The 20,570-nt window shown below is 38.4% G+C and overlaps 2 protein-coding genes across 2 annotated transcripts; both read right to left on the bottom strand.

Moving 5' to 3' along the window:
- Positions 1-365: 365 nt before the first annotated feature.
- LOC139161900 (disintegrin and metalloproteinase domain-containing protein 20-like) lies at positions 366-7,082 on the bottom strand. Its single transcript, XM_070741667.1, has 2 exons — positions 6,999-7,082; positions 366-2,582 (listed from the first exon to the last, which is right to left on the bottom strand). Exons 1-2 carry the CDS (start codon positions 7,080-7,082, stop codon positions 366-368), a joined length of 2,301 nt encoding a protein of 766 aa, XP_070597768.1.
- A 6,388-nt stretch (positions 7,083-13,470) lies between these two features.
- Positions 13,471-20,296, bottom strand: LOC139161847 (disintegrin and metalloproteinase domain-containing protein 20-like). Its single transcript, XM_070741532.1, has 2 exons — positions 20,188-20,296; positions 13,471-15,677 (listed from the first exon to the last, which is right to left on the bottom strand). Exons 1-2 carry the CDS (start codon positions 20,294-20,296, stop codon positions 13,471-13,473), a joined length of 2,316 nt encoding a protein of 771 aa, XP_070597633.1.
- Between the last annotated feature and the right edge of the window lie 274 nt (positions 20,297-20,570).

Raw genomic sequence — 20,570 nt, 5'->3', positions numbered from 1 at the left:
TTGTCAGTCTCTCCTTGAAACAGGTCATCAGGCTAGCAAAAAAAATTATGAAACAAATGGCACAGTGTATTCCAATTACAGTAGATATTTCCATATTAGTTTTGGACTCTACATTAAGTGAGATCCAAAATGAAAACAATTTATTAATCTTTAGAAATGAGAGATTTGCTTGACTTACTCTGAATAAACACTTCTTTACATAGATCAGGGGGGCCGTTCCCCTCCAAAGAAGCCAAGTTTCCCAAAAAGAAATGTGTCAGGGAGACATCTTTAAACAATGACATTTTTTATGTATTTGTTTTTCAAATTTACAGTTATTTCCTGTGCTTATACTGGGTGGATTTTCCATTCTTACCAAAGGTGGGTTACACTGGTGTTCCTTCATCATTTGATTTCGTAGCATGGGCTCTTCCCTGAAAGTTTCCCAGTGGGTTTCTGAGCCCTTTCTTGTACCAGATCACCAGGCCGGTACAAACAATTGTGAGAAAAAAAGCACAGAGTATTCCAACTACAGCTTTCATGTTAGCTTTCGTCTGTATGACAACTGGAGATGGCCCGCTGTCTATGCTACCTCCGTAGCCTTCATTTTTACAGTCTGGAGGGGCCCATCCAACATCGCAGTGACAGTGTTTGAGAGTGTTACAAATTCCCCGATTGTGGCACCTTGTCACATTACAGTCATAGTTCAAAATGGACACATTGACACAACTACCCTCAATACACATCATGTTATTGCCACAAGGAGTACCATCTCTCACTGCTCCAATATCATTTACCTTCATCCCAGGGTGGTAGTCAGTGCCCCAGCATTGATTAACTCCGGTGGAAGTATGAATGATTGTAGTGTGATCCTCTACAGAAGGCATTTGTATATTTTTGCACTGGATACGGCCACACAGGCTATCCCCAGAATCACATTTCTTGTAAATTCCATGTTTAAGGCCACAGTTGCCAAAGCGATCACCTTTATTATTCACTTGTCTGAGGCAAACTTCAGAAGCAACTGTTGCTCCATTACCGAATATCATTTTGCACTGCAATTCATGAGTCGTGCAGTTCCCATGATAACAATACACTCCATCATCGCACATGGCACCATCTTGGACATGCATATCTTCTGGACACTGCTCTGAAGTCCCATTGCAATATTCAGGGAGATCACAACTACCAATCCTCTCTCTGCAAACAGTTCCACGTTGACGATATTGGCAGTTAGCACAGCACAGTCCAAACGTACAAACAGCAGCAGGGCGCAATTGACAATGAGCTTGACAGCAGGGATCTGACTTGCATTGTGTTTCTGACCCACAGTCACACTGCTCCCCCTTTTCCACTATTTTGTTACCACAGAATTCATACTTAAATGTTGTGTTAGTGTCTGGTGGGACCAATAAACAGTCAGTGTTTCTGTAGTGGAAATAAGCCTTATAACTGCAGTTACTAAATTGATCAGTTACCAGTGCAAATGGTGCCATAATGCAAATACTCCTTTCACAATGACAATACTTTTCATCATGTCTCATTCCAAGAGCATGTCCCAGTTCATGGGCAAATATTGTAGAAATCAAAAACAAACTTAAAGTTCTATATACTACAACAGCACTTGCCCAGTCACTTTTACATATACTTCCAATATAGGCAATTCCTCCCGCTTGGACAAGACGATTAAATATAAATAAGTGACCAACATCATGCTTTAAAATTTTAAGTAGATGGTTTTTTCTCCATTCATTAAATGATGAAAGTGTGTCAGGTCCTGAAGAAGTAACGTTTATCAGGTTATTTTGTGACCAGATCACTAAGCCTGTTATTGACAGATGAACAGACAGTGATTCATAGAATGAATTTGCAGTGTGGACAATATCTAGAACTTCCATTGTAATTAAAGATTCATTTCTGTGAAACTGCAAATATCGTTCATGATCAATCACAATTGCCACTTTAACATATCTCGTATGTGGCCACCAGGATTTTCCAAAAACCTCTTTGTTTCCAAGATATTGTGTTTCAGGAATTATGTCCTGTTGATGGCTCTGCTCTTCCTCTCCTACTCCACAAGTCATTCGGACAGCCCCTTCCTCTGCTTCTAACCGAAACACCACGTGTTGAAAGGTAGAAGATTCTTGGACTGGTTCAATTTCATAGGTCTTATTTTCCATTTGCACAAGACCTCTCAGTCCTCCTGAACATGTACTGAGGGTAACTCGGGAAGAGGACTTCCTCTGTATAAATCCATGGTAGAAACAGTCAACGTTGATAAATGGATGGTCCACTTGGAGATCTCCTGCTGTATCATAGATGAAGACAGGAAATATCTTAGGGATGAAGTTCTTTCTTTGCCTGAGGAATACCACATAAGGATTTCCTTCAATGTGCAGGAGGTAGCTCACATCCTGGGGTTCTTCTTGCCCATACTTGGGAGACAACTTCCTTGGGATGATCACATCGTAAGAGGCATATCTAAAGCCATGAGGAGGTGCCTGTCTAGAAACTGCATGTTGGATGATATTAAGCAATATCACACTCAACGATGAGAGACAGGTACTCATTTTTACAGAAGGAGGGTAGGAACTGAACCTATTCTAGAAAATGAATTCCAATATGGATGGGCACATGGGAATTGAGTGTATTTTTTGTGTGAGAGAGATGTTGAGATAGAATTAAACATTTGAAAATGAGGATTCTAAGTCTAGCAACAGAAAATACAATAGATTTTGGAATGTAGGCGGAGTTTAAAGAATCAAATACAAGAATACAAAAGCATAGCAGCATTTATGAAATGTTATTATGATCACTCATTTTTTAAACTGAATTCAAGTAAAGTAGTCTATCATACTAGAAGCGGTGTGGCTTTGTAAGAGCTCAAAACCAATAACCTGCGGAATCTTCTAATTTCTAATTAATGGTCATTTGATTTTTCCTACATTCACAAAGGTCATTTTTAACTATAAGAAGTATTGAGCCTTTTTACATGTCAAATGGCCCAGCCTTTGCTTTAGAATTTGCAACCTTATTGAAAGAGAAAGAGAGGCAAGTAGGCAGTCAGGGGTGATGGGCAAGGAATTGAAGAAAGGGAGAGAGCGAGCAAGCAACACTTTCTCTCTTTATTATTATTATAATAATAATAATAATAATAATAATAATAATAATAATAATAATAATAATTTTTTAAAAAATATCCTAATTTTGCACAATTTGTACTTTCATCGCTCGTCTGTTTTCCCTCTATGTTTCATACCACTTCCCTCCCTCTATCTCCTTCTCTTCTCTCTACCTTCTTTCTTTCACTTTCTCTCTTTTCTACTTCCCTCCTCCCTCTCTCCCTTTCCTTTCTACTTCCTCTTCCTCCCTTTTGCCCCTTCCCTGAATACATCTAGTCGTAATCCATTTTATGTTTAACAGATGAGTAACTCAAATCCCTAACTTCATTCCATCATTGGTGCTACTCTTAAACTTGTATCTTTTCCTTTATCCATATTTATCTATATATTATATTCTTCTAAGTATGTTTACTGTTATTCTAATGCTTCCTCCCTGCCACCAATTTTTGTCTATATTAGCCTGGGTCTAATTTCTTGTAAATTATTCCATTTAGCTTATCTTCCAAAAATATTCATTATCACTTGTTCTTCCTTTCTTATTTATCCTTCAAACCTATCCTGTTTATGTTCTGTCGGCGTGTCTCAACCGCCCGTAATTACAGGGTAATTAGTCCAGGAAGACACATACCACACCATAAAAGGAAAACCCAAAAGTTTTTATAAACAGAAAAACAGAAACAGCTCCCTTTTTAAATGTCAAAGGGATTTTCTGGTACACACAAGGCACAGGTTAAATGCAATCCAATTGCTCACCCAATAACTGGGAAATTGAGTCTAATTCTAAAGTCCAGAGAGTCCACACACACAATCCTGAACAGCAAAAACCACGATCTTGATGAAACAATGAATCAGATAAACTGCCATGAGGCTAAAACACCAGGCTGCACTTTTATCTGTAGCACTAATTACAGCAGCCCCACCCAACCACAGGTGGCCTCATTTTCTCTTGTAAAGTCTACGGAGAGGGGCGGCATAAAAATCTAATAAATAAATAAACAAACAAACAAATAAATAAATAAATAATCCTTCAGTTGTTGTCTCCTATGCATCACTCTATGCATGCGTGGATGTGTCATTAATTCTTGTTCAGAATCCAGGGATGATACAGATGATTGATCTCCTCCTGGACTGTCTGCCAAACTCCCCTCTTCCCTGTCACTCATGCTTCCTTGGTCAGAGTAGACTTCGTCAGCAGATTCTACTAGGAGCAAAACAGGCCTGCGGCATGTGGATGTCTCCCCCACATCCACCTCCATATTCCTTGGGGCAGGAGCTGGGCCAGAGCTAACCACAGCAGTTTATGTTTTTAATTTTAGGCCATACTCCACCCTTCCCTCAGTTTACATCTTCACTCATTTTTATTGTCATTTCTAAATTCCCTAAATTTCTCATCTCTTTTACCTTTTCATAACTCTCTTTAACGTTTATTACTCAATTTTTTATTTTAACTCATCCTCAATATTTAAACAAAATCTAATTTTATCACTACACATCCATCCATTGGTTGGTAACATTACCAACTTCCCAATATACAAAAAGCCTCTAATTATCTAAAATGTCTACAACATAAAATCAAATTTGTTATGTAATCTTACATAAAAGCCTTTGAAAATGATATTTATACAAATCTTATACCATGTTTTCCCCAAAATAAGGTTCTGTCTTTTTTTTTTTTTTTGAACTCTAAAATAAGTGTTTGGTCTTATTGCCATGCACTCAAAAGCCTGATTGGGCTTGTTTTGTTGTTTGGTTGTTTGTTTAATTTATATGCCACCCCTCTCTGAGGTCTTGGGATGTCTTACAACATATAAAAGAAACAATAGTTAAATCCAATTAATTAAACTAAATAAGCTAATCTAAACCCCCCAATTTTGTTAAAAATCAATCATACCCATTTAAGCAACAATCACACATGACATTGTTGGCCAGGGACATAGTTCCCTCTAAGCTGAGCAGTGAGCAGTCGCTCACTTAAAAATCATCATCAACTCAGAGTTTTTCAAACCTGCCCAGAAGCCGAGAGGGAAAGAGTGAGAGGGAAGGAGAGAGAGAGGAAGAGAGAGAAACAGATAGAAAAAAGAGAGGAAGGAAAAGAGAAAGAAAAAGAATGGGAGTAAGGAAGAGAGAAAGAAAATCAAAATCTAGTTTGAAACTAGCTCAACTATTTAAGTGGCATTTTGATATTGATAGAGTTGCCCTATTATGAGCTCACTGTTATAGACACACAGTACAGTGTTTTATTTTGAAATTTTCTGAGGCAAAACAGGGTGGGTTTTTTATTTGTTTGTTTGTTTATTTAATATTTCTGTGCTGCCCAGTCCCGAAGGGACTGCCGCTCAGACACTATACTTTTCCGCCCACCCCCAAAAAATATTAGAGGTAATACTGGCCAGGGGGCTAAGATCTAATCACCCCAAGCTTAATAAATCGAGTCTTAAGACTCTTGTGGAAGGCGAGGAGGGTGGGAGCAGTGCGAATCTCCAGGGGGAGCTGATTCTGTAGGCCTGGGCCCCCCGCAGTGAACACTCTTCTCCTAGGCCCCGCAAGGCGACATTGTCTGGAGAAGGCCGACTCTGTGGGACCTAACCGGTCTCTGGGACTCATACAGGTGGTCCCATAAGTAATCTGGCCCAATGCTAGATTATCAGGCGATGTCTTATTTGGGGGGAAAGGGTAACATTCCAACAATTTCAATAATTATTTAACTCCTTTTCAACATTAATGAAACCATTCCATTAACCTCCCCTCTTCATCCATTCTCCTTTGGTCTCTCAAAAATTTGTCTTCTTGTGAGTTTTCCCCTTTCCCCTTCTTCTCTTAATGTTTTCCTTTTCTTTCCTTTATTTTTATACATATAAATTATTTTCTTCTGAATTCCTTTTCTTCCTTTTAAATATCTTATTTGTACTCTCTTCACAATTCCACCTAATCACTGCTGCCTATTAGCTCCCTAACTTTTGATTGATTCTTTTGGGGTGATACCCCCCCCCTTTAAACTCTTATCAATGTAAAATAATGCACTTGGGGAAAAGGAATCCTCAATCTGAGTGTTGTATTGGCAGTTCTGTGTTAGCAAAAACCTCAGAAGAGAAGGATTTAGGGGTAGTGATTTCAAAATGGGTGAGCAGTGTGGTCGGGCGGTAGGAAAAGCAAGTAGGATGCTTGGCTGCATAGCTAGAGGTATAACAAGCAGGAAGAGGGAGATTGTGATCCCGCTATATAGAGCGCTGGTGAGACCACATTTGGAATACTGTGTTCAGTTCTGGAGACCTCACCTACAAAAAGATATTGACAAAATTGAACGGGTCCAAACACAAGAATGGTGGAAGGTCTTAAGCATAAAACATTTCAGGAAAGACTTAATGAACTCAATCTGTAGAGTCTGGAGGACAGAGCGGAAAGGGGGGGCATGATCGAAACATTTAAATATGTCAAAGGGTTAAGTAAGGTTCAGGAGAGAAGTGTTCTTAATAGGAAAGTGAACACAAGAACAAGGGGACACAATCTGAAGTTAGTTGGGGGAAAGATCAAAAGCAACATGAGAAAATATTATTTTACTGAAAGAGTAGTAGATGCTTGGAACAAACTTCCAGCAGATGTGGTTGGTAAATCCACAGTAACTGAATTTAAACATGCCTGGGATAAACATATATCCATTGTAAGATAAAATACAGGAAATAGTATAAGGGCAGACTAGATGGACCATGAGGTCTTTATCTGCCGTCAGTCTTCTATGTTTCTATGTTTCTATCACTCTAAATCCATGTGTAATTAATTATCTGGGTTTTTTCATCCTTTTTCCTTCAATGTACTTTCCTTGTTTCTCATTTTTATTTTCCAACACTATAGGTTCAAAATGTACTGTATATTCCATCTTCATTTCTGCTTTCTTATTACCTCTGTTTCCAAGATATAAGTTTTTATGTTTTCATGAATATATTTCAGTAACCCAATTAATTCTTCATAAGCACACACTTCCATCATTAAACCACTCTTAATTAAAGCTTAAATCTGCAGTATATAGTCTTTTTATATTTCAGTTTTCTGATATCCAGCTTTAATCCATTCCACTTCACAGTCTTATTATTTTTCATCCCACGATAAATCAGGATCAAACACTGTTGCATAGCTTACACTCCTTTCAGATTCTCAGAGTTTCACAATTATCTTTTCTTGTAAGCAAAACTAATCCTCACAGCTGTCAACCAATTTTCCCTTTTCTTTATCTTTCCAGAAGCTGTTGCAATATTTCCAATACAATATATCAATTATTTCTCAAAATTCTCCAAAAAACATTTTAAATTCATATATGGGATATTTTCTTCAGATTCTTTATTCCCTTTTCAGTCTCTTTAATTTCTTCCAAATCCAATTATAAAACCACCCTCAAACGTGGGCTTTTAAACTCTGTTCATTTGGACCTACTTGGACCAGGAGGCTCTCCGCACAGTCACTCAGGCCCTCATCGCCTCTCGTCTTGATTATTACAATGCGCTCTACATGGGGCTATCCTTGAAAAGTGTTTGGAGACTGCAAATAGTCCAGAATGCAGCTGTGAGAGCTGTTATGGGTGTTCCTCAGTACACCCATATAACACCTTTTCTCTGCGAGATGCACTGGCTTCCTATTAGTCTCTGGGCACAATTCAAGGTGTTGGTTATTACCTATAAAGCCCTACATGGCTCAGGGCCAGACTATTTATGGGACTGTCTCCTGCCGCATACCTCCCAGAGACCAATAAGAGCTCACAGAGTTGGCCTCCTCCAGGTCCCATTGACTAAACAATGTTGGTTGGCAGGACCCCAGGGGAGGGCCTATTCTGTGGCTGCCCTGGCTCGATGGAACCAACTACCCCCCGATGTCCATACTGCTCCCACCCTACTGGCTTTCTGAAAGGCCACAAAGACCTGGCTTTGCCGGCAGGCCTGGGGACCCTGAATTGTCCATCTTTCATGGCCAAATATTATTTTATGGATGGTGTGCATGCATAAGATTTGATTGGTTTTTATATAAATGGGTTTTATTGGGGTCATCCCATCCATACATCATAAAAATCCCACCCCAGTTAAACTAACTAAAACTAAACTAATAAGTGGTCTTTTCTCCACTTATTAAAAAAATGAAGTGTTGAACCTGATGAACTGGTAACGTTTATCAGATTATTTTGTGACCAGATCACTAAGCCTGATATTGACAGATGAACAGAAAGTAATACATAAAATAAATTTGCAACATGGACAATATCTAGAACTTTTATCATAATTAAAGATTCATTTTTGTGAAACTGCAAATATCGTTCATGATCAATCACAATTGCCATGAACGATTAACGTATCTTGTATGTGGCCACCAGGATTTTCCCAAAATCTCTTTGTTTCCAAGATATTGTGTTTCGGGAATTATGTTCTGTTGATGGTTCTGCTCTTCCTCTCCTACCCCACAAGTCATTCGGACAGCCCCTTCCTCTGCTTCTAACCGAAACACAATATCTTGGAAACAAAGAGATTTTGAAAGGTAGAAGATTCTTGGAGTGGTTCAATTTCATAGATCTTATTTTCCATTTGCACAAGACTTCTTAGTCCTCCTGAACATGTACTGAGAGTGATTCGAGAAGAAGACTTTTTCTGTATAAATCCATGGTAGAAACAGTCAACGTTGATAAATGGATGGTCCACTTGGAGATCTCCTGCTGTATCATAGGTGAGGACAGGAAATATCTTAGGGATGAAGTTCTTTCTTTGCCTGAGGAATACCACATAAGGATTTCCTTCAATGTGCAGGAGGTAGCTCACATCCTGGGGTTCTTCTTGCCCATACTTGGGAGACAACTTCCTTGGGATGATCACGTCGTAAGAGGCATATCTGAAGCCCCGAGGAGGTGCCTGTTTAGAAACTGCATTTTGGATGGTATTAAGCAATATCATACTCAACAATGACAGACAGGTACTCATTTTACCGAAGAAGGATAGGAATTTCTATTCTAGAAAATGAATTCCAATATGGATGGGCACATGGGAATTGAGTGTGTGAGAAATGTTGGGATAGAATGAAATGTTTGAAAATGAGGATTCTGACCCTAGCAACAATAGATTTTGTAATGTAGGTGGAGTTTTAAAAGTCAAATGTAGAGTACAAAAGCATAGCATATCTGCATTCCAAAAAGTGTCTCTTTAGATCCTCAAAATAATATTTTTTAAAAACTATAAACTCTTCATAATCACATGCCTCCATGTTACCAAAATCACAATTCACAAGTCTTTACATCAACCCAGCTGTATTCCACAGCCTATTATGATTATATTTTTAAAAATAAAATATCAATTTTTAGCCTTTAACATTTGACTTTTAGTATATCAAAGTGCTTTCCAAGTTCTTTGTCCAAGCAGATGGAGATATTGTCCTTTAGAGTACTAACCAATTGTTCACTTTTTTTCTCAGATACCACAATAGTTTCCCAGTTCAGCCCCCTGGCCTCCTTTTCTTTAATTAATTGCTGCATTAATAGAATTGAATTGATATTTTAAATATTTTTAAATATTACTTTCTGTTGCTAGTATTATAGATTTAAAACTTTTCTCTTTCTTAATTGTGAATAAATAAGAGATTGATTTAAGTGATTGCTAAACAAGGTAGAAATTTTGTAATATGAAAGGTTCTTACAGGGCACAAAGTGTGACTTTGGTGACAACAACAACGCGAAAACAAACAGCTACTTCAACTCCGACTTCAACTCCCACACCCAAAGTCTCCCCAACATCATCTCCATTACAACAAAGGACAATAACCACAATGTTGGCCAAGGAGAAAGAAAAAGAGAAAGAAAAGCCACACACAGATTCAAATTTCCAGACTATCCAAGATGCATTAGCAGGTATTAGCAGCAAGATCTTATGCAGAAGACACAAACTCAGACAAAAACTCAACTTGACACTAATAAAGAGGAAATGAAAATGTATCTGCAAGAAATGAAGCAAGAAATGAGGCAAGAGATGAAAGAGATGAAAGATGAGATTAAAAAAGAAATTGCTGATCTCAAAATTGAAATAACAGAAGTGAAAGGAAACGTCGCTGAAATGGATGGGAATATAAAAGTCATGCAACAAAACCTACAAAACAGCGAAAAAAGAATACAAGTGGCAGGAGAAAAAATTCAAGCTATGGGACAGAAAGTGGAAGAATATGAAGACTACAACTATGCGGCCCGTAGAGGCTTTGACATAGCAATAACTAACCTTGAACTCCAATCCGCATCACATGGTTTGAGATTTCAAAATATCGAAGAAGAAAGAGATGAAGATCTATCTGCAAAAATGGCAGAAGTTATAGGAGGAATTATGCAAGCAGATCCAGCAGAATTGATAAGAGAAATTGACGACGTTTACAGAGTCCAGACTGGGTATATAAGACGCCATAATATACCAAGAGAAGTCTATATTAAGTTTTCAAGAAGAATAATCAAAGACGAGATACTGAGATTGACAAGAAACGAGACTTTCCAACGTAATGGAAAAGAAATCATGATTTTGAAACAAGTTCCGAAAAGAGTGCGAGAAAGTAGAAGAGAATATTATTTTCTTACAAGCATTTTAATTAAAAAGAACATCGTTTTTAGATGGCTGGTACCAGAAGGTTTGACTCTTACTTGGCAATCAACGAAAGTGAAAATAGAAAGTGTGGAACAAGCAAGATCCTTCCTAGCACGCAGCGGATTGGACAGAATTGAACAAATCCGGATTGAACCAAAGAGTAATGAAGACATGATGGGGGCCACAGGTGGAGGAGAGGAAGAAATACAGGAAGTGAAGCAGGAACAACCACAGGCTTCAGAAGAATTAATTTTGGAAACGAGACTTTGAGATCCAAAAGAAGCTAACAGATACTACAAATAAAGATGGCACATGATTTGAATTTTTTTTCAGTCAATGTAAACGGATTGAATAATCCAAGGAAAAGAAACCAAATATTAACCAAACTCACAAAACAAAAAGTGCACATAAATATTTTACAAGAAGTTCATATCAAAAAATCAAAATGGAGTCTTCTTAACAATTCAAAATTGGGGAAATTATATACTAGTTTGGCCAATCAAAAGAAAAGAGGAGTGGCAATATATATAGATTAATTAATTGAATCTAAAGAAATATATAATGACAATGACGGAAGGATTTTAATAGTACAATTAGACTTAGAAACAAAACCTCTTGTAATTGTTTCAATTTATGCACCAAATGACAACCCAAAACAATTTTATAAAGATTTACATGAAAAAATAAGTGAATTATCAATTGAAAATATGATGATAATAATAGGAGATTTTAATCCAATCTCAGATGATCAAATGGATTATACTGGGAAAATAAAAGAAAAAAAGGTAATCTTACCTGTGACATTTTGGAAAATGAGTACAGAATTATCATTAAAATATATATGGCGAGAATACCATTTAAAAGACAAACAATATACTTTTTATTCTAACCCACATAAGACCTGGTCTAGAATTGACATGGCCTGGGCTCCAGCCCATATAATGGAACAAATCAGTAAGATAGAAATAGAGACAAATACTTGGGCAGATCATAATCCTTTATGTATATATTGGAAAGGAAAAAGGAAAATAAATAATTGGTCAATGAATAGAAACATAATAAAAGATCCTAAGTATAAAAAATGGATAGAGAAAGAATTAGAGATTTTTTAAAAAATAAACAAAAATAGTGATACTACTCCTCAAAATTTATGGGACACAACAAAGGCATACATACGTGGGTTAACAATATCTTTTATAGCAAAAAACAACAACAAAGAAAAGAAAATACGCTATGAAAAATTAGTAGAAGATCTTAAAAAATTAGAAATGTTAATGCAAAAAGAGGATAATGATGATAAAGTTAAAAATCAGAGAGAATTAATAAGACACAGATTGAGATTAATAGAACAAGAACCAATCGTAGAAAAGATAAAGAGAGCAAAACAAGAATACTTCGAACATGCAAATAAACCAGGAAGATGGTTGTCATATAAACTAAGAAAAGAGAGAGAAAATAAAATTATAAAAAATTTGATAGATTCAAAAGGTATAATAAAACATAGAACAAAAGACAAAAAGGAAATAGTATTAGAATTTTATAGACAATTATATAAGAAATAAGAAATAAGTGAGGATTTAATTTTTGAATATTTGGGAAAAATAGATTTACCGGTATTAACTGAAATACAACAGCAAAGATGATAAAGAACCAGAAAAACAACAAAGCGATGGGCCCACATGCGATACCAGTAGAATTCTACAAGTTGGATATAGAAATACTTTTCTCAAATATGTTCGAGATATATAACCAAATAATGACAGAAGGTAAATTACCTAAAACATGGTCAGAAACTTTAATAACCTTAATACATAAGGCGGACACAGAAAAAGAAAAAATTGAGAATTATAGACCAATTTCACTGTTAAATGTAGATTATAAATTTTTTATATCAATATTTGCTAATAGGTTTAAAAGTATTATAAATGATATGATACATAGTGATCAAAATGGATTCCTGCCAGGAAGACAAATTAAAAATAATTTAAGAATAATAGTAAATACATTAGAATATTATGAACAGCACCCAGAAAAACAAATGTCACTTATATTCCTAGATGCGAAAAAAGCATTTGATAATGTAGATTGGAATTTTATGAAAATACAACGAAACAAGATGGAGGTAGGAACAAAGTTTTTTTAATATAATAGATGCTATATATTCTATATATCAGCCAAAATCATAATAAACAGTGAACAGACCGAAAAAGTAGCAATACAGCAAGGAGTAAGACAAGGTTGTCCAATATCACCATTATTATTTATTTTAACACTGGAAGCATTGCTGATAAAAATAAGAGCAGATAAGGAAATAAAAAAACTGAAGATTAAAAAAGAAATTTATAAAACACAAGCATTTGCCGACGACGTGGTATTTATTTTAGAAGACCCAACAGAATCTATATTAAAGCTAATAGATTTAATTGAAGAATGTGGGAGCGTCGCAGGATTGAAAATAAATAAAGATAAAATAAATAAATCCTTCAACCAGATTATCAGACCAGCAGAAACAATGTTAATAGAAACCAGGAACCATCACACTGGGACAAGATGCCTCTAAATTATCTCTTCGTTCCACTTTGAATTTGGAGTTTTAAGATCCAAAATGAAAACAATTTATTAATCTTTAGAAATGAGAGATTTGCTTGACTTACTCTGAATAAACACTTCTTTACATAGATCAGGGGGGCCGTTCCCCTGACATTTTTGATGTATTTGTTTTTCAAATTGACAGTTATTTCCTGTGCTTATACTGGGTGGATTTTTCACTTACCAAAGGTGGGTTATACTGGTGTTCCTTCATCATTTGATTTCGTAGCATGGACTCTTCCCTGAACGTTTCCCAGTGGGTTTCTGAGCCCGTTCTTAAACCAGATCAACAGGCCGGTACAAACAATTGTGAGAAAAAAAGCACAGAGTATTCCAACTACAGCTGAGGCTTTCATGTTAGCTTTCATCTGTATGATAACTGGAGATGGCCCACTATCTATGCTACCACCATAGCCTTTATATCTACAGTCTGGAGGGGCCCATCCAACATCACAGTGACAGTGTTTGAGAGTGTTACAAATTCCCCGGTTATGGCACCTTGTCACATTACAGTCATAATTCAAAATGGACACATTGACACAACTACCCTCAATACACATCATGTTATTGCCACAAGGAGTACCATCTCTCACTGCTCCAATATCATTTCCCTTCATCCCAGGATGGTAGTCAGTGCTCCAGCATTGATTAACTCCAGTGGAAGTATGAATGATTGTAGTGTGATCCTCTACAGAAAGCATTTGTATATTTTTACACTGGATACGGCCACACAGGCTATTCCCAGTATCACATTTCTTGTAAATTCCATGTTTAAAGCCACAGTTGCCAAAGCGATCACCTTTAGTATTTACTTCTATGAAGCAAACTTCAGAAGCGACTGTTGCTCCACTACCGAATATCATTTTGCACTGCAATTCATGAGTCGTGCAGTTCCCATGATAACAATACACACCATCATTGCACATGGCACCATCTTGGACATGTATATCTTCTGGACACTGCTCTGAAGTCCCATTGCAATATTCAGGGAGATCACAACTACCAATCCTCTCTCTGCAAACAGTTCCACGTTGACGATATTGGCAGTTAGCACAGCACAGTCCAAAGGCACAAACAGCATCAGGGCGCAACATACAATTAGCTTGACAGCAGGGATCTGACTTGCATTGTGTTTCTGACCCACAGTCACACTGCTCTCCCTTTTCCACTATTTTGTTACCACAGAATTCATAATTAAATTTTGTGTTAGTGTTTGGTGGGACCAATAAACAGCGAGTGTTTCTACGGTGGAAATAAGCCTTATAACTGCAATTACTAAATTGATCAGTTTCTACTGGAAATGGTGACATAATGCAAACACTCCTTTCACAACGACAATACCTTTCATCATCCCCCATTCCAAGAATATGTCCCAGTTCATGGGAAAATATTGTAGAAATAAAAAACAAACTGGGAGTTCTGTATACTACAACAGCACTTGCCCAGTGGCTGCTACATATAGTTCCAAGATAGGCAATTCCTAGTTCTCTCGCAAGATGCATATATATAAATAAGTGTGCAACATCATTTCTTAAAATTTTCATTAGATGGTCTTTTCTCCACTTATTAAACAAATGAAGTGTTGAAACTGATGAACTGGTAACATTTATCAGGTTATTTTGTGACCAGATCACTAAGCCTGTTATTGACAGATGAACAGAAAGTGATTCATAGAATGAATTTGCAGTGTGGACTATATCTAAAACTGTCACCATAATTAAAGATTCATTTCTGTGAAACTGCAAATATCGTTCATGATCAATCACAATTGCCACTTTAACATATCTCGTATGTGGCCACCAGGATTTTCCAAAAACCTCTTTGTTTCCAAGATATTGTGTTTCAGGAATTATGTCCTGTTGATGGCTCTGCTCTTCCTCTACTACTCCACAGGTCATTCGGACAGCCCCTTCCTCTGCTTCTAACCGAAACACCACGTGTTGAAAGGTAGAAGATTCTTGGACTGGTTCAATTTCATAGGTCTTATTTTCCATTTGCACAAGACCTCTCAGTCCTCCTGAACATGTACTGAGGGTGACTCGGGAAGAGGACTTTCCCTGTATAAATCCATGGTAGAAACAGTCAACGTTGATAAATGGATGGTCCACTTGGAGATCTCCTGCTATATCATAGGTGAAGACAGGAAATATCTTAGGGATGAAGTTCTTTCTTTGCCTGAGGAATACCACATAAGGATTTCCTTCAATGTGCAGGAGGTAGCTCACATCCTGGGATTCTTCTTGCCCATACTTGGGAGACAACTTCCTTGGGATGATCACATCGTAAGAGGCATATCTAAAGCCACGAGGAGGTGCCTGTCTAGAAACTGCATTTTGGATGATATTAAGCAATATCACACTCAACAATGACAGACAGGTACTCATTTTCACAACTGCAGAATCTGTAGAAAGTGATATCTATTGAGAGATATAGAGAGGGAGGGAGGGGGGGAGAGATAGATTTGAAAATGAGGATTCTGAACATACCGGTAGCAACAGAAATGCAATAGATTTTTGGAATGTAGGCGGAGTTTAGACAACCAATGTAGAATACCTACTGTCCATATCCTATTGCTCTGTAGTTTATCTAACAGGGATAAACTGTATATATTTTCCTCTTCTTGGCCCAAGAATAATAATTTGAGTGGATAGTGAAGTAGCCTATCACAGCAGGAGACATGTGGCTTTGAAAGAGTTCAAACTCAATAACCAGCTAAACCTTCTAATTTCTAATTCATGCTTTTTTGAGTTTTTCTCCTTTCCTCCAGGTGATTGTTGGCTATAAAAGATCTGGGGTTTTTCTAACCAAATGGCTCAATCTTTGCCTTAAGAATTTTTATAGCTTTGGGGGACAATCTGTTAAAAATGAGAGGGTTGCACTCTTAGCACCAATAAACCCAACTTTATAGGCTGAACAGACTGTGCTCTTATGTTACGTGACAGATCAACAAGAATGACAGTCGTCCTGTTAACTGCTCCAAACGCAATTGTAGGAAATACGACTTCAGCAACAGAGTGGTCAATGCCTAGAACATATTACTCGAGTCTGTGATTTCATCCCCAGTGCACTCTTGCTGAAGTCATATTTTAAGTTTGTATCTATTGTGTGCTTGTGTATTGTGGTGGTTAAAGCTGAAATAGTCATTGACAGGTAGGACACTGTAGCGGATAATTTTATGAACCATGCTTAGGTCATACCGAAGTCGGCGTAGTTCTATGTTGTCTAAATTAGTGTTCATGGATGTGCTGGTCTTTTGCTTCTGTCATATCTAACAGTTTTTGCAGTCCTTGTCCTGTATATTGTTGATAACTCCTAATTTGGTTTTTTTTTCCGTGGGGTTACTGGGTCTTTTGTTTACTTTAGTTTGTGCTTTGGAGGGCTTTAGCTGATTTATATACTATGATGATACTTTGTTATTGTACTAGTCAGTGCTATAAAAAATGACACCTAGATAAGAGATTAAACTATGTTAAAGTTGAAACTATAATTTTCACTAGTAGCTGGAGCAAAATTGCCCTAATTAAGTTGAAGCCGCATCAGACACAGTTGCAAAAAAAAAAAAAGTACATTGGAACATATGTGAAAAGTTTGGCTTGACAGTTATGAACAATTACTAGGACCATATGCCTGAAAGGTTTTAGAAAAGATGCAGAAGAGATCTTGTGGAATTTTAAAATTTAGAACATGTAACTGAAAACCACCATAGCCATATTACTGAAAAATAAGAAAGTGAATTCATAGATATTCTGTAAAAATATTAGGACATAGTCAATATGATGAAAAACAATTGGAAGAAGTAAAAACAAACAGAATATCAAGGCTTTTTTTAAAAAAAGAAAAAAGAAAAGGAACAATAATTAAGGCAATGGTAATTAAAGCTCTTTGAGTGATACTTAATGGATTTACCAAATAATTGGAAGTCTTACATTTATTGGGCTTGACACCTCTGACTGCAAACTCCCCCATCAGCCCAACTGTATCTTCAGATGTCCAAAGCCTTTAGTTAGATCAGTGGAATGTACTATCAGAGTTTGTTGCATAAATCAGAAGCGCACACAGATATCTGATTCGGCTGCATTCATTAACTTCTTTATTAACATAATAATGTATACACCAGTGATGGCGAACCTTTTTTTCCCTCAGGTGCCGAAAGAGCAGGGGCTCATGCTATTGCATATGTGTGAGTGCCCACAGTCATAATTCAATGCCTGGAGAAGGTGAACACAGCTTCCCCCACCCTCTGGAGACCATCTGGAGGCTAGAAACAGCCTGTTTCCCAATTTCTGGTAGGCCCAGTAGGCTTGTGTTTTGCCCTCCCCACGCTCCAAAGGCTTCCCTGGATCCGGGGGAGGATAAAAACGTCCTCCCCCATCTCCCCAGAGGCTCTCTGGAAGCCAAAAATGCCCTCCCAGAGCCTCTGTGCAAGCCAAAAATCAGGTGGCCAGCACACACATGCACATTGGAGCTGAGCTAGGGCAACAGCTCATGTGCCTGCAGATATGGATCTGCATGCCACCTGTGGCACCCATGCCATAGGTTCGCCATCACTAATATATACAATACCACAAGTAGATTTTTTTCTTCAACATAGTAGCAGTTACAAGCAAAATACAAGCAGCTTCTAGTTCAGAGTTCAGAGAGAGACGAGAGTAGAGTAGGCTGAGCCATGCTTAGCGTTCTACTTTTGGTGATTCTCTGCAGAGATTCAGATGTGTTTAGCTCTCATTGGCTGACTTAGTTGCTATGTCTATTTATGACCTTGTCTCTCCAAGTTCATGAATAATCCAACACTCCTCCCTTCATCATTGAGAAAGACATAAATCGAATAATTTAATATTCTTCCTAGACCTGTGTTTGAAGACCCACATTCACAGTTCCCTTCAAATACTTGAGAACCCTTTTACTGCAATCAATCCTTTGCAATGAAACAAAGATCTTCCACATGCTAATAGTTACAACCCCCACCTTTTAAATTTCCAGTGTACAGTGATCCCCCGAGTTTCGCGCTCTCGATCATTGCTAATCGCTATATCGCGATTTTTCCACCCGGAAGTAAAAACACCATCTGCGCATGCGTGCCCCTTTTTTCTATGGCCACGCATGCGTAGATGGTGGAGTTTGCGTTCCCCGGGCAGATCAGCTGCTGGGCGGCTTCCCTGGGTCTTCCCCCTCTTGCTGGCGGGAGGGCAAGCGGCGGGCATCAGCGAGGAGCCGGGGTTTCCCCTTTGCGTGGGCGGCCAGTAAGACCCCAGCGCCGCTTCCCAGCTGAGTCCCGAAGCCAAACGCGGAAGTTCGCCTTTGCCGTCTGGCTTCAGGACTCAGCTGCTGCAAGCGAGCAGCCAGGCGGGCGGGCGAACGGGCAAGCGGCAAGCGATCTTGGGGTTTCCCCGTTGCCCAGGCAAAGGGGAAACCCCAAGATCGCTTGCCGCTTGCCCGTTCGCCTGCCCGCCCGGCTGCTCGCTTGCAGCGCCGCAGCAGCGAGGAGCCGGGCGGGCGGGCGAACGGGCAAGCGGCAAGCGATCTTGGGGTTTCCCCGTTGCCTGGGCAACGGGGAAACCCCATCTTCAGCTCCTCGCTGCTGCCGCGCTGTGGAGCAGATCAGCTGTTGGGCGGCCGAAGGGGTCTTCCCCGCCTCCCACACGCAAACTCTATCATCTGCGCATGTGCGGCCATGGAAAACAGGACGCGCATGCGCAGATGGTGTTTTTACTTCTGTGCCGCTACATCGCGAGTTTACGATTATCGCAAGGGGTCTTGGAACGGAACCCTCGCGATAATCGGGGGATCACTGTATATGCAACCATCAGCCTTGCAACTCTTGAATCCAAGACCCTTCAATGCTTTATCTAAACATATATTCCAATTCCTGGCTGAATGCTCCTGCTCATAAATGGCTTTGTTCGATTTATAAATCGTGTTAACTTCATTATTGAGCAGTACATTCTTTTTGTATATTCATTTACATCCCACAGCTTTGCTACCCTGTGGCACTTCATGTTCTCCCGTGGATTTCATTTTCTTGTCCATGGCTTCTTTTCATTTTAATTGTTCAATTTTAGGTAACACACCAATACTTCTTTATAGTTTCTTGGCTCACAGCATACATTACATACTTTACTAGCAGAATACCTGTCAGGTGCAATCCCCTTGTTCCATCACTCTGACCTGAATGGCATTGACTGCTCCTGTGTGTCAACCCTTTCTTGCTTCATAGCTTTTTAAGCTTATAATGAATAAGTTGAATGCCCTGAATACCCTGAATGCTGACACCATCACTAAGTGAGTTATTGTTACTGAGTGGATCACCATCACTAAGTGAGTCACTCCATAAATTTGCAGAAATTATGTTCCAATTTTGCTATGCAAAACCTGCCGACCTGGAAATCACTATTCTTTTGCTCCCATTGCTAAAACGATAGCCTTTGTGGCTTCCTCATAGCCCATAAACCTGAGCTTTCTAGCCTTTGGTTGTCCTTTTCTTCCAACTGCCTTTGGAATAGGCACCCTTGCAGTACTTTGAAAAAGTCTTAAATATGCCAGAGATGGTTTTCTCTCATATAGCCCTGCATATGGAGTATCATTAATGGAGGAACTCCACAGCCCATTAATTAAATAGTTATTTATTTTATTTATTTATTTAGTTTGTCCAATACACAATGAGGGTTTTAGTGGGTATATATCTATATACACATAGTAAAATACATGATGAAGGTTATAGAGGAGATACTCATAGTAAAATATATCTAAGAAATAATAGAAAAGAATTTATAGTAATAGAACATATCAATGAAAGAATAGAAGAAGAGATATAGGAATAGAAGAAAGGTATAGGAGATATAGGAGAGCAATAGGACAGGGGACAGAAGGCACTCTAGTCAACATGGCTCCACCCCAATATGACCTGCTCAAACCAGAATCATCCAGCAGTGAGTCTTTCATCATTTGCAGGGCTCCATTCCGCCTTTCAACAACACCATTCTCAGCTGCTGTATATGGATTTTGTGCATCTGTCCCAACCATTGTTGAAAACTTGTTGACTTATATTCTGAACCTTTGTCAGTTTGCAGCTGACATACCTGTTGCTTATACCTTTCTACAAAGTTTACCCATTGCTCAAATTATTATCTGTTTACTCTTTAGTAAGTAGCAGAACCCAAACCTGCTGTAATCATCTACAATGACCAGCACATACTTTGCTCTTCTCAAACTGGGTTGCATTTGCCAATCCAAATCTGCATGTACCAAACCTGCAGTTCTAGATCTCTTGTTCTCTGCCTTGGGCTACACTTGCTCA

This window comes from Erythrolamprus reginae, chromosome 1 (genome assembly GCF_031021105.1).
Source record: "Erythrolamprus reginae isolate rEryReg1 chromosome 1, rEryReg1.hap1, whole genome shotgun sequence".
NCBI lineage: Eukaryota > Metazoa > Chordata > Lepidosauria > Squamata > Dipsadidae > Erythrolamprus > Erythrolamprus reginae.
Note: the sequence above shows the minus strand (reverse complement) of the source record. Positions and strands in the feature narration are given on the sequence as shown.

Bases quoted from the DNA above. Each gene is read 5' to 3' on its own strand.
- LOC139161847 (XM_070741532.1), bottom strand. From the start codon at position 20,296: ATGGTTGGGACAGATGCACAAAATCCATATACAGCAGCTGAGAATGGT. The intron at 15,678-20,187 runs GTTTGAGCAGGT...CACTTTCTACAG, and splicing joins CTCACTGCTGGATGATTCTG to ATTCTGCAGTTGTGAAAATG.
- LOC139161900 (XM_070741667.1), bottom strand. From the start codon at position 7,082: ATGGAAGTGTGTGCTTATGAAGAATTAATTGGGTTACTGAAATATATT. The intron at 2,583-6,998 runs GTAATAAGAAAG...TTCATTTTCTAG, and splicing joins CTTATATCTTGGAAACAGAG to AATAGGTTCAGTTCCTACCC.